The 13,337-nt window shown below is 37.6% G+C and overlaps 1 protein-coding gene across 3 annotated transcripts in view; it reads left to right on the top strand.

Moving 5' to 3' along the window:
• Nucleotides 1–13,337, top strand: part of POLD3 (DNA polymerase delta 3, accessory subunit) — a 158,735-nt gene that overhangs the window by 142,537 nt on the left and 2,861 nt on the right. For all 3 annotated transcript variants that reach the window (XM_073216015.1, XM_037026285.2, XM_017668027.3), the window contains exons 9-11: nucleotides 1,890–1,996; nucleotides 7,135–7,238; nucleotides 8,403–8,478. In XM_073216015.1, coding sequence (XP_073072116.1) covers nucleotides 1,890–1,996; nucleotides 7,135–7,238; nucleotides 8,403–8,478 — 287 coding nt within the window. The remainder of the gene's footprint in view (nucleotides 1–1,889; nucleotides 1,997–7,134; nucleotides 7,239–8,402; nucleotides 8,479–13,337) is intronic.

Raw genomic sequence — 13,337 nt, 5'->3', positions numbered from 1 at the left:
AGGCCCAGAAATACTTGACTTTTGTAGAAAGGTTGGGGCTACTCTAGTAGAAAACATCAACAAATGCTGAAGTTTCAGAGGGTCAAAGCTCTGTCCAGTGGGCCTCACCTCCTTGGAACACATGATGTAAATAGATTAAAATACTCCCAACCATGGGTACAACACTCATTGTTGATGGTTATTGCAAGGAATGCATTCAGTATTTCACTACCAAGTATGATGTTAACTGTATGTTTTTAGTAGATTCTCTTTTTCAGATGGAGGAAGTTCTTTTCTGTTCCTATTTTGCTGAGAAATTAGATCATGAATGACTACTGAGTTTTGACAGATGCTTTTTCTGCGTTTATTGAGATGATCTGATCATTGGTGTTTGTTAATGTAGTGAATTATCTTGATTGACTTTCAGGTGTTAAACCAACCTTACATTCTTGGCATAAACCCCTCTTGGTTGTGGTATTATCCTTTTAATGTATTTTTATGGATTCTATTTGTTAATATTATAGGGATTTTTGCCTCTATTTATGAGGCCTATACATCAGTTATTTTCTGGTAATGTCTTCAGCAGATTTCAGTATCAAAGTTATGCTAATTTTATGAAATTGGTTGGGAGAAGTTTCTTCCTCTGTTTTTCTGAAAGGGTTTGTGTGAGATACATACTTTTTTTTCTTAAAAGTTTGATAAAATGCACCAGTGAATCTGTGCCTGGGGTTTTCTTTTGTGGAAGGTTTATTTTATGACTTTGATTTCTTTTATTAAAGCTTTTCAAATTGTCTTGTTCTTTTTGGGATAGTTTGGTTGTGTTTTTATAAGAATGTTGTTCATAATAGAGCCTTATTCTTTGAGTAGCTGTAGAATCTGTAGTTACCACTACAGATTCCTTTATTCTTTCATTCGTAATATTGGTGATATGTCTTTTTTTTTTTTTTTTAGTCTTATAAAAGGTTTGTGAATTCTGTTAATCTTTTCCCAAAAAAATAATAACTTTTGACTTTGTTAATTTTCTCTATCGCATTGATTTTTCACTCTTCTCTTTATTATTTCCTTCTACTTATTTTGAGTTTATCTTTTTCTAACTTAAGGTAGAAAAATAAGTTGATATTTAAAGTTAAAGAAGAAATAAGGTACTTGAAACTTGTGTCTTATACTATGTCTTAAGCATATTTCTGTCTCTGACATGCAGGAGGCCCTTGACAAATTATTTGTTGATAGAATGAATAGTGTGGTGGAGTATCCAGAGGAGCTAAGTAATAACGAAGATGGAGTCTAGGTTTTTATTGTATCATTAGAATTACCTTAAGGTCTTATGTCTGCCTTTGCTCATATTCTTTCTATTAAAAATATGTCTCTCTTTTTTATCTGATGACCTTCTACTTAGCTTTTATAGTTTTCAGTAAGAGTCATATCCCATAATAATTTATTTGTCCAGTAATATTTACTACATTGTATTATATAGTGGTGTTTATATCTGTTTCTCCTGTCAGAGCTTCTTGAGACCAGTATTTTCTTCATCTTTGCGTCAATGGTGCTTAGCAAAGAGCCTTTTATGGAGGTGGTAACTGCTTATTGATTGATTATTGAATGATTGAAAGGCCATTAGGGGAAGTAAGAAGAAATTTGGAATGATTCTCAATAACCTGGTAATAGTTTCCAGTGGTCTATAGGGAGCTAGAAAAGTTTTTTGTTCTGGTCACCCCATGAAGTGAGCTTGCTGTGGTTAGTTAGCAGAATGTCCTTAAAGAGAATCCTTATTGGTCTCTTTGACTCTTTTTTCTATCATCTGGAATTAAGACCATGAGTTTTGAGGCAAGATCCATAGTAGCCTATGAATGCTTACATTTTTACTTTGTTATTCTTTAAAAATATCTTAAATTATTCCTGGATGGCAACAGGGGGAAGCGAGTGGAGTTATCTGATGATGAAACAAAAGAAACTGAAAACTTGAGAAAAAAGAGAAGAAGAATCAAACTTCCTGAGTCTGATAGCAGCAAAGATGAAGGTGGGGACTGCTATTAATTTTGGTTAGTGGGATTGTCTTAGTCAGGTCAGGCTGCTGTAACAAAAATACCATAGATGGGGTGGCCAAGCAAGAGGAATTCTTTCCTCACAGTTGTGAAGGCTGAGAAATCTAAAATCAAGGTGCCACCTTGAAATTCTTGGTGAGAGCTCTCTTCCTGGTTTGCAGATGGATACTTTCTGCTGTATCCTCACATGGTAGAGAGAAACTGACTCTCTTGCATTTGTTATAAGGGCACTAATCTCACAAAAGTTCTACCCTCATGAGTTAATTACTCCCAAAGGCCCCACCTCCAACTACTATCATGTTAAGGATTAGGGCTTCAACATACCGATTTGGGGGGAATGCAAACATTCCTTGAGTTCTTACTATGATGCTCAGGGAACTAAAAAGTAATTTATTATGGCTTCCAACTAGTCATCCTAGTACTGAGAGACATATAACACCTATTTCTATTTAAAATCTACTTTGGCCTTTTGACCAGAACCATAATCTTCTGGTAATTTGCAAAATAACACGAAGAGAAAGAGAATAAAGCTTATTATATATATATTATCAAAGACCTTTTCTTTTTACAAAATAAAATGGAGAAATTCCTTTGGCTGTCTTTATGTGAATCTTTTTAAATGAGTAATATTGTAGGCATTAAGAATGTTAGTGGCGTTCCACAACCATCTGAGTAAAACCATGCTAAGATTAAGGAATCTATAATGTTGTTGAAATGGAGTGACACCATGGATCCTTCTAGTTTTAGGCTATGGGTGCTGTTGAAAGATGAGCAAACAAAATAAGAGCAAGATTCTGACCTGGTAAATTAAGGCATCTTTTAAAAGAATATCAAGTATTCTAAGAGTCAAGATCTTTTCCCATAGCATGTCAGTGAAAGTGCATAGAAAGAGGAGACCAAATAGAAAGACAGCTAGTTGAATATGCCAGACAACTTTAGCTAAAAGCCTGCTTTGAGAACTAGTGATGAAAGGCTTGAGTTGCTGTAATCTAGTCTCCATGAATTCATGTCATAATGAGTATAAAACATTTCAGGGAATGGGGATGGGAGAGAATATAGTCCAGAGGAATTCAGCATCACATAAAGGTACATAGACAAAAGCAAACAAACTGATGTTGGAAAATACTAGACTCTACTCTTAACAGAAACTGCTGTTAAGAACTGCAGATGGTAACAGAGGCTCCTAAACAGGGAATATTAGCCCAAATGTACAAGTGAGTGAAAAAACAAATTATATATACAAATGGCAAAATATAAAAGAAAGAAACCTACGAAATTGTACAAGGAAGTTAATCTATGACACAGGTACGTCTTTCACTTTTTTGTGGATTTAGGGATAGGGCATTGTGAGCATCCCAGAGGGGCAGTTGCTGTATACTCATACCATGTCATTTATCAAAATACTTTGACTAAGACTACTGAAAGGAAGAGACCTGTGTGTGGGTGAAACAAAAACCACCCAGGAACATTCTGACCAGTTAAGAGTTGAAGAAAAAGAGACTATTCCGTGCAGATGCACAGGAAAATAATTAGGAAGTAACTTAGGAATATGTGCTAATTGGAATAGTCTTCCCTGTTTCTGACCAGGAAAAAAACTGGGGGAGATTCTGGAAAAGTCTTTGAAGCCTTTCAGCCTAATGTACATTAAAAAGGCAAACTAATACACTAGTTTAAGTGGAGGAGTCAGCTCTAAATCTCAGAATTACTATGATTGATTGAGCTTCCATTACATATTTGTGAAATATTCTTTGTAGTTCTGATTCTTAGCCCACAGAAGTAATACCCATGGGTGATTAGAAATATGAGTGAGATTGTTTAGCTTGGCAAGGAGTAAGAAGAAATGTGAGAAGTGGACAAGCTCTAATAACCTGATACAGAGCAGAGAGGCTCTCAAATTTTTTATCTGGCAAAGATAATTTTTGGCATCTGACTGAATCTATAAACCTTTGCCATTTTATTCCTAAATTTCTTCTTTGTCTCAGAGCCAGTAGGTTTATTTTAAACCTTCACACAGTCCCTAGACCTATTAATTGTTTTATTTCTCACACTGAATTTTAGTTCAATATGCTCCCTTTAGCTGGAAGTTAGCAGATGAGCAGCAGGAGTGGATGAAATGGTAGGGATTTTGGAGTCAGACAGACCTCTGCCACATACTGTGTGACTTTAGGCAGATTACTTCTTAAATTCCTTGTTTCCTCATCTTTAAAATGGGGATGTTATCACAAACTGTGTAGGTTTTTTATGAACATCAAATAAGATGGTATATCAAAAGTGCTAGGATACTACTTGACAATAGTAAATTTTCTTATTCACCTCACTTTTATATTCAGGTGTTCAGTAAGTGTTTAACAGTAGTAAATACACTTACAAGTACCTTCTCAGAAAGTTCCCTTCAATTTCATGTCCTTAACTTTCTACCCAAGGGGCTGTTCTTTCTCCTTCTCCCTGGCAGTTGTAAACAAGTTTCTGCGTAATCCCTTTGCAAAGCAAGAAAAGGCCAGATCCAGAAAGAAATTATTGAGAGTCATATCTACATTGCTAGGAAGAAAAGTTTTAAAGTTTTAACCAATATGTTAAAAATTTTCATCAGAGGCTATAAATGATTTCCAGGAATCCTAATTACCCATCTCTGTCAGAAAATTCTGATAGATGCTGGATTCCTGAAGTTAGCTTCCCCTTCTTACTGTGTCCCCAGAAAGGTTGCTTTCCTGGGATAAGTGATGTTTCACTACTTAAGTACCTTTCATCTGAAGAGCTGCAGAATCATTTAAAGATACATTTAAAATACAATGTACCAAACATTCCTTATGCTATGTCACTAAAAAGATATTGAGAGAGAATATTTGGCTTGATAATAAAGACTAAGGCAGATGTATATGGATTTTGGCATATGAATGTGAGCAAGTTGCTTTTTAAAAAATCTCTTAGAACCTCGGTTGTATAAAAGAGCTAATAGTAAATAATAATAGTGATTTTATGGTGTTATTATTAGAATGGATGATTAAAGTTTGTAAAGCCCAGAAAATTCTACATTTTCCCTGTGCTTCCTTTCTTAAAATATTTTATTTAAAAAAAAATACATGTACACAATTTCAAAAATCAGATAACATGGAAATTTTATAATTCCCTCTCTTATCTGATTCATCTGTAATGCACTGATGCTTCTCGTCAACTTTCTTCCATCTTCCAGGGAATTGACGAAATTTCTTATTCATTAAGAGTTCTTGGCTGCCTCTTGTGTTCTTATCCCTGTTATGGGGATTTACAGCATTTCATTCCTTTATTATTATTATTATAATGTTTCTCTCTGGAGGGGTATGAAAGGGAGAGGAGGTATATGCTGAATCATTTTGATCTAGAAGCCCCTCACCCCAAATTTAGTTCATAAAATGATTATTTTCCTCTATTAAAAAACAAACTATTGTTACTGTGTGTTCAGTGCCAGGAAAATCATGGTGTCTGGCTCTATGGAGGCTAGAGTCTGGAAGGGGGATCTAAATAAACAAACAGTTCCATCCAGTACAGTAAGAGGGGTCTTAGAGGGTACCACTAGGGTAAGTGTGTTCCTTGGTTAAGACAAGTGGTTACAGAACTGGAAATAGAGTAAGAACTACCAAATTTACTATTGTTTTGAGTACTCAAAATTCTTTTTCTTTGGCTTCCTTGCTGTATAAACTCTCCTACTGCTGTAACATTGAGACACAGCTTTCCTAATTGCTTATACCTTCAGAAAAATGGGTGCTTGATTCTGTGGTTTGACTTTTCTCTTGCGTGCTTGAGCTCCCATCATGTTCTAGCCTCCCAGAGCTGAGCTAATAACTGGGCCACTTTCCTTTTATGTTTCTGACTCTTGTTTCCCAGAGCTTATAAAGTTTTGGGGCCCATTTTTGTACTTGAAGTGTATAATTTATTGCTTCGTTCTGGCTCTTGTTCTACTTCACCTCTTTAGGTCATTTGGCCTTGAACTCTCCACTGTCATAATTTTTAACACTGACGTAATCAGTTGGGAGAATTTCAGATCCAAGACTTGTGCTAATAATTTGAATACAGCCAGGAGATTCAGGGAGCAGGTGAGGCTAAGCAGCTACCCAGTCCCTTGACCAGCAGTTTCTTTGTGGTGATTAAGCAATAGGTCAGCTAAGGATTTTCACTTCCCCTCTCATGGGCTTTATTCTAAGACCACTTTGTCTGGAACTATTCAGAAATGATGGATCCCTCTGGTGATGCTCTGTTCTGGTGTTACCTCTTCCACAGCAATATTTCTTTCCTAAATGTATTTTTTCTTGCTATCTCACTGTAACAAAACAAGGCTCATCAGTAGTGCAATACTAGAAACAAGTCCCATCAGAATATTAAGCAAGTCTTAGTTGTTAGAGCTACAGCTGTGATCATTTCAAGGCAAATTTCCTCCCTTTAAGTTCATGCTTTTAACATCAGCTAGAAAATTTTAGTACAAGTAACATCTCAGGTGATTGCAAATAATCCTCAGGTCACAAAGATTCTAGAATGGGACATTTGGTATAATGTAAGGATGATTTCCACTTACTTGATCTTAAGAGAAAATGTAAAATCCTCAATGGTAAGGCCATATGGGATAGTTGGAATAGTAAGGCTGTGGATTCAGATTGACTTGGATTTAAAACCTCCTGCCTCAGTTGCAAGCTCTATAACCTTGGCAAATTAATTAACCTCTCTGAACCTGTTTACTCAACTCTAATGTATGAATAATAATATCTGTCTTATAGGGTTGTTAGGAAGATAAGTGAAACAATCTAAGTGCAATAAATGACACACAGTACATGATCAGTAGAAAGTTATAAAACAACTTCATACCCTGACTTATCTGTAAAATAAAAAGCTCAGCTAAGATGATTTCTAAGGTACATCCCAACTCTAATAATTCTTGATTCTCTGATTTCCTTTGTATAAAGTTAATAAAATGTATTTTAAAGATACACAAATGCAGAGTTCTTGGTTGTCATGAATTACTGCTTGCAAAATGCACTTTGCTGGGTGTGGAGGTTTAGAGAGGCAGTGGAGAAGGCATTGTACTCTCTCTAGTGCCACATGCCACAGTTCTCTTATCGAAGTTTGTTTATTTCGGTCATTCCAGACTCTCCTGGGGTTTATGAAGCTGAGTCTCCATCTCCACCTCCTCCTCCTTCTCCATCTCCTGAACCAGTGCCCAAGACGGAGCCAGAACCGCCTCCTGTCAAGGTACAACTTTATGGGGATGGTTGCCTTTCCATGTGTCTTTTATTGCCCAAAGGCCTAAAGCTACCATGCTAAATCAGTTTACATGCTGTATACTCACAAATACCAGTAAGTGGTTCCTGTCTCATGCTGTTATCCCATTCTGTATTGAGCATTTCCCTCTCCTTTCACTGAAGGGAGAGTTCATCTATAGGGGCTAGTCTCAGGAAGTTGCAGAATTCAATCCTGGGAGCTGTTTTGTTTCATGACCTCCAGCATCAGGGTTGTTGTGCTACCAACTCGTGTTGGAATTGTGCAAAATGAGGTCTTATCTGCCTCAGAGCAAAGTGTGGGAAGGATAGAGTAAAACAACTTTTGCATATTTGTTGCCCTTCAGAAGCTCTTCTGGGGAAGATTAGATGGGAAAGCTGGCAACAAATGGGGAAGTGTTTTTGAGTGATCTTTAGCTACATCTCGTCTATATTATTGCAGGTAAAGAAAAGTTAAGAATATGGATGCAGATAAGGTTTTCTTTCCTTTGTGGCTATTAGTTTTCTTTAATTCTTACGTTAAGACTGCCATTTAAATTTTGTACTAATTTCCTCATTAGCTAAAGAAATAGTGGCATGTGGAAATCATAAGGAATTAGTATTAATAAGACCTGTGTGAGACCATATTAGATCGATGTAATGTTGCAGTGTCAAGGCTGCAGCAGAAGTGTCTATGACAGAGATGGACACTGGAAACCTCTGATCTGGTTCGGGACCTTCCCCATATGCTCCCTTAGTATCTGTCACAGCCCACCATTAAAGCTCTTCCTACAGTAGATTGCAATGGTCTGTTTTCCTTCTCTCTCTTCCACTAAGGTTCTTGTCCTATTGGTCTTTTTAACCATGGTGCGTGCACTACCCAACAAAACTTTGCTGACTGAATAAACACAGTTTTTTGCTCAACGTGCTACTTTTCTTGTCATAAACAGTAAATATCAAACCTCTACCTACATACAATGACCATAATTTGTCTGTGGGTAGGGCTGGTCCCATAAAAGGAAATGTGTAGAGCTCCTCCTTCAACTTTTTGTCATCATGGAATATTGAAGGTTGATTGTTATACATTAAAAAGCTTTCATTATTTTTCTCTCTAGCTTCATTGATCAACTTAATCTCTGATCTTCCTGTAATATTTTAGAGCTCAAGTGGAGAAAAAAGAAAACGAAAGCGTGTGCTGAAATCTAAAACCTTTGTGGATGAGGAAGGCTGCATAGGTAAGAAAACATTTTGACTCCAAATCCAGAGATAGAATTATTACCCTAGAGAGGCACCATAGTCCCTTACAGGTCAGTGTGCTTCAAACTTTAATGTGCACATGGCATGCCCCCAGGTGATGCCATGCTATTTGTGGCCCACACTTTGAGTAGCAGAGTGTAGAGAACACTACAACTTAAGTCAGAACACCTGGGTGCTTGTTTGAGCTGTAAGCTATAAAAATAAGCTTTGAGATCTTGGATAAAGGTCATTTTGCCTCTGGGAAGGAGTTTCTTGATCTGTGGAGTGGAGGTAAAATACCATTTTGCCTATATGTGGGGCTGTTATAAAGATTCAAGTGAGGTTATATATCTAAAAACACATTCAGGATGGAAACCACAGTACTAACTTAAAGTGTTATCACAGATGTTGAGAAACGTATTTCTAAGAATGGCTGTTTCATACATTTGACCAGTGGAAAAGAAGCTCTGACAGATGATTGGGCTCTGAAGAATGTCAGGAGTCTTCTTGGTATTTAGTTCCATTTGTTCTACAGAGGGGTGTGACTCCTCCAGATTGCTTCGTCTATGTTTCCTGTGTCTCAGCCATGTCAGGTAAAAAGCTAGAGAAGAAGTATAATTCAGACTTTGAGTCACTGGTTGATTCTTCAGTCATATTTTAGCTCCTTTTACCAACTGTTTCCACAGTTGACCCAGACTTTTGTGGGGCTTTCAGGATTTAGTGCTTGAGGCCCAGGGGGATGTTCAGAACCTGGTACTGTCTTTTTCTGTTTGGAAAGAGTTGTGGGTTTGGGCTCTTGAACCTCTTGTTAGTTGGATAGCCCATAATCATTTCTCCTTTCCTGTGGCACCTGTCGCAGCTTGCTGTCCTAGAGAAGTATTTTTTCTCTTTTTTGATTTTCCTGTTCGGGTTCAAATTTTTGTCTTGAAAAGATTAACTGAAGAATCCTCTTTTTCCAGGCAATGTGGTTGCTAAAACTAGTAAAGACATCTCACCAGCTGTGAGCTCTGTCCCATTATTCCCCACCTCCCACTCCTCTGAAAAGGCCTCTGCTGTTTTAATTGTCACATATGATTGGAGCATAAGATTCCTTACATGTGAAAGTTCTGTCTTTTCAGTGCCAGATTTCTGATGAGCCTGTGAATTCTGCACTCTTTTTGCTTTGTTTTCTTTGCTTGTAGTGCATTTCCAAGCCTCATGGTTTGACTGTTAATGGTAACATACATGTTTATTTACTGTTGAGTTTCTTATTCTTTTTCTTTTAAATTTAACAGGGAAAAAGCATCAGTGCCAGTTTTTCTCCTCCTGCTACCTGAAAAGAAAAATGTCCAATATATCTTTGTGAGCATTCATGGGAATTGGGAATTTGTGGCCAATTACCTATTGCTTTGCTCAAAACACAGTACTCAAGTTTTGGCCAGTTGTGAGATGTGGATTTTTTTACACTCCTGTCTCTAGACAGGACTGTTAAGAGCCTTGGATGCAACAATGCAAACTGCTCACATAGTGCTTTTTTTTTTTTTTTAATTAAAGATTTTTAGTCCAAGCTCAACTTAATGAATCTTGACTTTCATTACCAGCAAAGGAGTTCTGCTTCCCTCTGTCTGTTTGGACTGCTCCAAATGTATTAGCACTAGGGGCTTTCCCTGTCCTGTGCTGGATCAAAGTTGATCTGTGGGTTTAAAAAGCTGATCTTTCTCTTTCTGTGAATTTGATGCAGGGGCTGGGGAATTGGGCCTCTGAGATAAGTTTGGGTGGGCTTCTGGACAAGGTGGATTTTGAGAGCAGAACAGTTAAATGGAAAAGATTTTTGCTATTGCCCACACAAACTAGGCCTTATTTTTTTTTTTTGGTATCATTAATCTACAATTACATGAGGAACATTATGTTTACTAGCTTCCCCCCACACCAAGCCCCCCCCCACAAACCCCATTACAGTCACTGTCTGTCAGTGTAGTAAGATGCTGTAGAATCACTACTCTGTGTTGCACAGCTCTCCCTGTGCCCCCACACACATTATACATGCTAATCATAATGCCCCCTTTCTCCCCCTCCCCCCTTATCCCTTCCTTCCCACCCATCCTCCCCAGTCCCTTTCCCTTTGGTAACTGTTAGTCCATTCTTGGGTTCTGTGGTTCTGCTGCTGTTTTGTTCCTTCAGTTTTTCCTTTGTTCTTATACTCCATGTATGAATGAAATCATTTGGTACTTGTCTTTCTCTGCCTGGCTTATTTCACTGAGCATAATACCCTCTAGCTCCATCCATGTCGTTGCAAATGGTAGGATTTGTTTTCTTCTTATGGCTGAATAGTATTCCATTGTGTATATGTACCACATCTTCTTTATCCATTCATCTACTGATAGACACAGGTTGCTTCCATTTCTTGGCTATTGTAAATAGTGCTGCTATAAACATAGGGGTGAATCTGTCTTTTTCAAACTGGGCTGCTGCATTCTTAGGGTAAATTCCTAGGAGTGGAATTCCTGAGTCAAATGGTATTTCTATTTTGAGTTTTTTGAGGAACCTCCATACTGCTTTCCACAATGGTTGAACTAGTTTACATTCCCACCAGCAGTGTAGGAGGGTTCCCCTTTCTCCACAACCTTGCCAACATTTGTTGTTGTTTGTCTTTTGGATGGTGGCAGTCCTTACTGGTGTGAGGTGATATCTCATTGTGGTTTTAATTTGCATTTCTATGATAACAAGCAATGTGGAGCATCTTTTCATGTGTCTGTTGGCCATCTGAATTTCTTCTTTGGAGAAGTGTCTGTTCAGCTCCTCTGCCCATTTTTTAATTGGCTTATTTGCTTTTTGTTTGTTGAGGTGCGTGAGCTCAGTATATAATTTGGATGTCCACCCTTTATCAGATCTGTCATTTATGAATATATTTCCCCATACTGTAGGATACCTTTTTGTTCTATTGTTGGTGTCCTTTGCTGTACAGAAGCTTTTCAGCTTGATATAGTCCCATTTGTTCATTTTTGCTTTTGTTTCCCTTGCCCGGGGAGATATGTTCATGAAGAGGTCACTCATGTTTATGTCCAAGAGATTTTTGCCAAACTAGGCCTTTTTTTATGAAAGTCCAGAAAAGTGATACGATATTCAATTAAAGGTCCTGTATTTCTAAGTTGAAATCTCCTTTGTCTTGTAGTTTGAAGTAGCTACCGCTTTGAATATGGAAATACTTCTCTTAGCTCTTAAGGTGTACTGAGTGTGCTGCTTAAATTTGTTGGTGCTGCTCTGACTGGTTTTTAATTCCCCCAAGTAGTGCATTGCACAAAATTGGCAATGAGACAACCAGTGGGTTCATTAATAAGTAAGGAAATAATGAGTTAATTGATGCTGGAGTTTAATATTATAGATGTGCTGTCATTTGAATACAGAATATAGATTATGAAGGAGCAAGTCTTACAGCACCAACTAGTAAGTCATTTCTGTATCTGTAGATGGCTCTTCAGACTTCCCTAATTTGAGATATTGAGTGCGTAACAGGTCATAATTTTGTTACAGTGATTTAGTTACGTGATACTTTTCAAGTTGCATATGAGATGAGGGTGGTATTCTGGGATCGTAATTGCTGAACTAATAGGTAGGTCATGGAAATCCTCTAAGCATCTTAGAGCAACATTTCTCAAGCTTTGTTCAGTATATGCATTACTTGAAGATCTTGTTAAAACTCAAATTCTGATTTAGTAGGCCTGGGGTAGGACCTGAGATACTGCATTTGTGTAGACTCAGGGGAGAGTGTAATGCCTGTGGTCTGTGAAACATTGTTGAGTAGTAAGGCCTTTGAGAACACTTAAATATTTAAAACCTAACAGCGCTTTTTAGCCTCTAAAAGGTGACAAGTCAGCAAAGTGAATTATAGGCTCTTGAAAGTAATAACAAATCCTAGGAACTCTTAGGTAGGAAACTGTTAATTATGCAACCTTAGTTGGAGAAGATGGGTATGGGAAAGGAGTACCCCAATGGCAATAGTCAGTTGATCTCTACCATGACCCCTGGTGAGGGGAAAAATAGCATTGAAGGGTACCTCCCAAAGATTACTCCATGTGTCCGTACATTCTGTGAGGCAGCTTACAGGGGAGGAAAGAACAGCGACTCTTAAGGTGTGGTCCCCAAACCAGCATCAGCATCACCTGTGGACATGTTGAAAAAGCAAATTCTCGGGTCCACCCAGACCTGGTGACTCTGAAACTCTGGAGGTAGAGCCCAGCCATCTGTTTTAACAAGCCATGTGATTCTGATGCATGTTTAAGTTTGAGAGCAGACTAGATGCTAAAACACCAGATATATTTGATTCCAAAGCCTATTTGTCTAGAACAATTTGACAAATATATTTTATTAGAAAAAAATGATCAGTAGTTAAAAGCTAAAAACTATCATTATTTTTTACTGGACAAAAATAACTTTCACTTTAAACATTTGAACATGTATTATGGATATTAGGTGACTATTCAGCTTAGATTTTTTCCTTTACTGTTTCTCATCATCTTCCTGCTACAACCAGGAAGTCTGAGAAAATTTAAATGACAGTGGTTACACAGCTGCTACAGCTCTCTAAAGTCACAGGAAGGTGGCATTGTTCTGTTTCTTGGGGTTGGTTTATTCATTGCAATAGTATTGAAGAGACCCTCATGAATTCTCTGACATTATTGTTGGAGGCCCCTGTCTGTGCCTGTGCTCTTGGGGCTTCCTTATGACTACTCACTGGTATAGTTCTTTTCAAAGTTTCCACTGGGGAGGATTTAGTGAATTTTATTGGTAGTAAACGGGGCAAGATATCCTTGGCTGATAGGAAGTAAGAGAATTGGTAACTTTGTTTCTCATTTTATTATTGTCCTTCCTTAAATAGTTT

This window comes from Manis javanica, chromosome 11 (assembly GCF_040802235.1).
Source record: "Manis javanica isolate MJ-LG chromosome 11, MJ_LKY, whole genome shotgun sequence".
In the NCBI taxonomy this organism is placed as follows: Eukaryota; Metazoa; Chordata; class Mammalia; order Pholidota; family Manidae; genus Manis; species Manis javanica.
The sequence above is the reverse complement of the archived record's forward strand: the minus strand, read 5'-3'. Positions and strand labels throughout refer to the sequence as shown.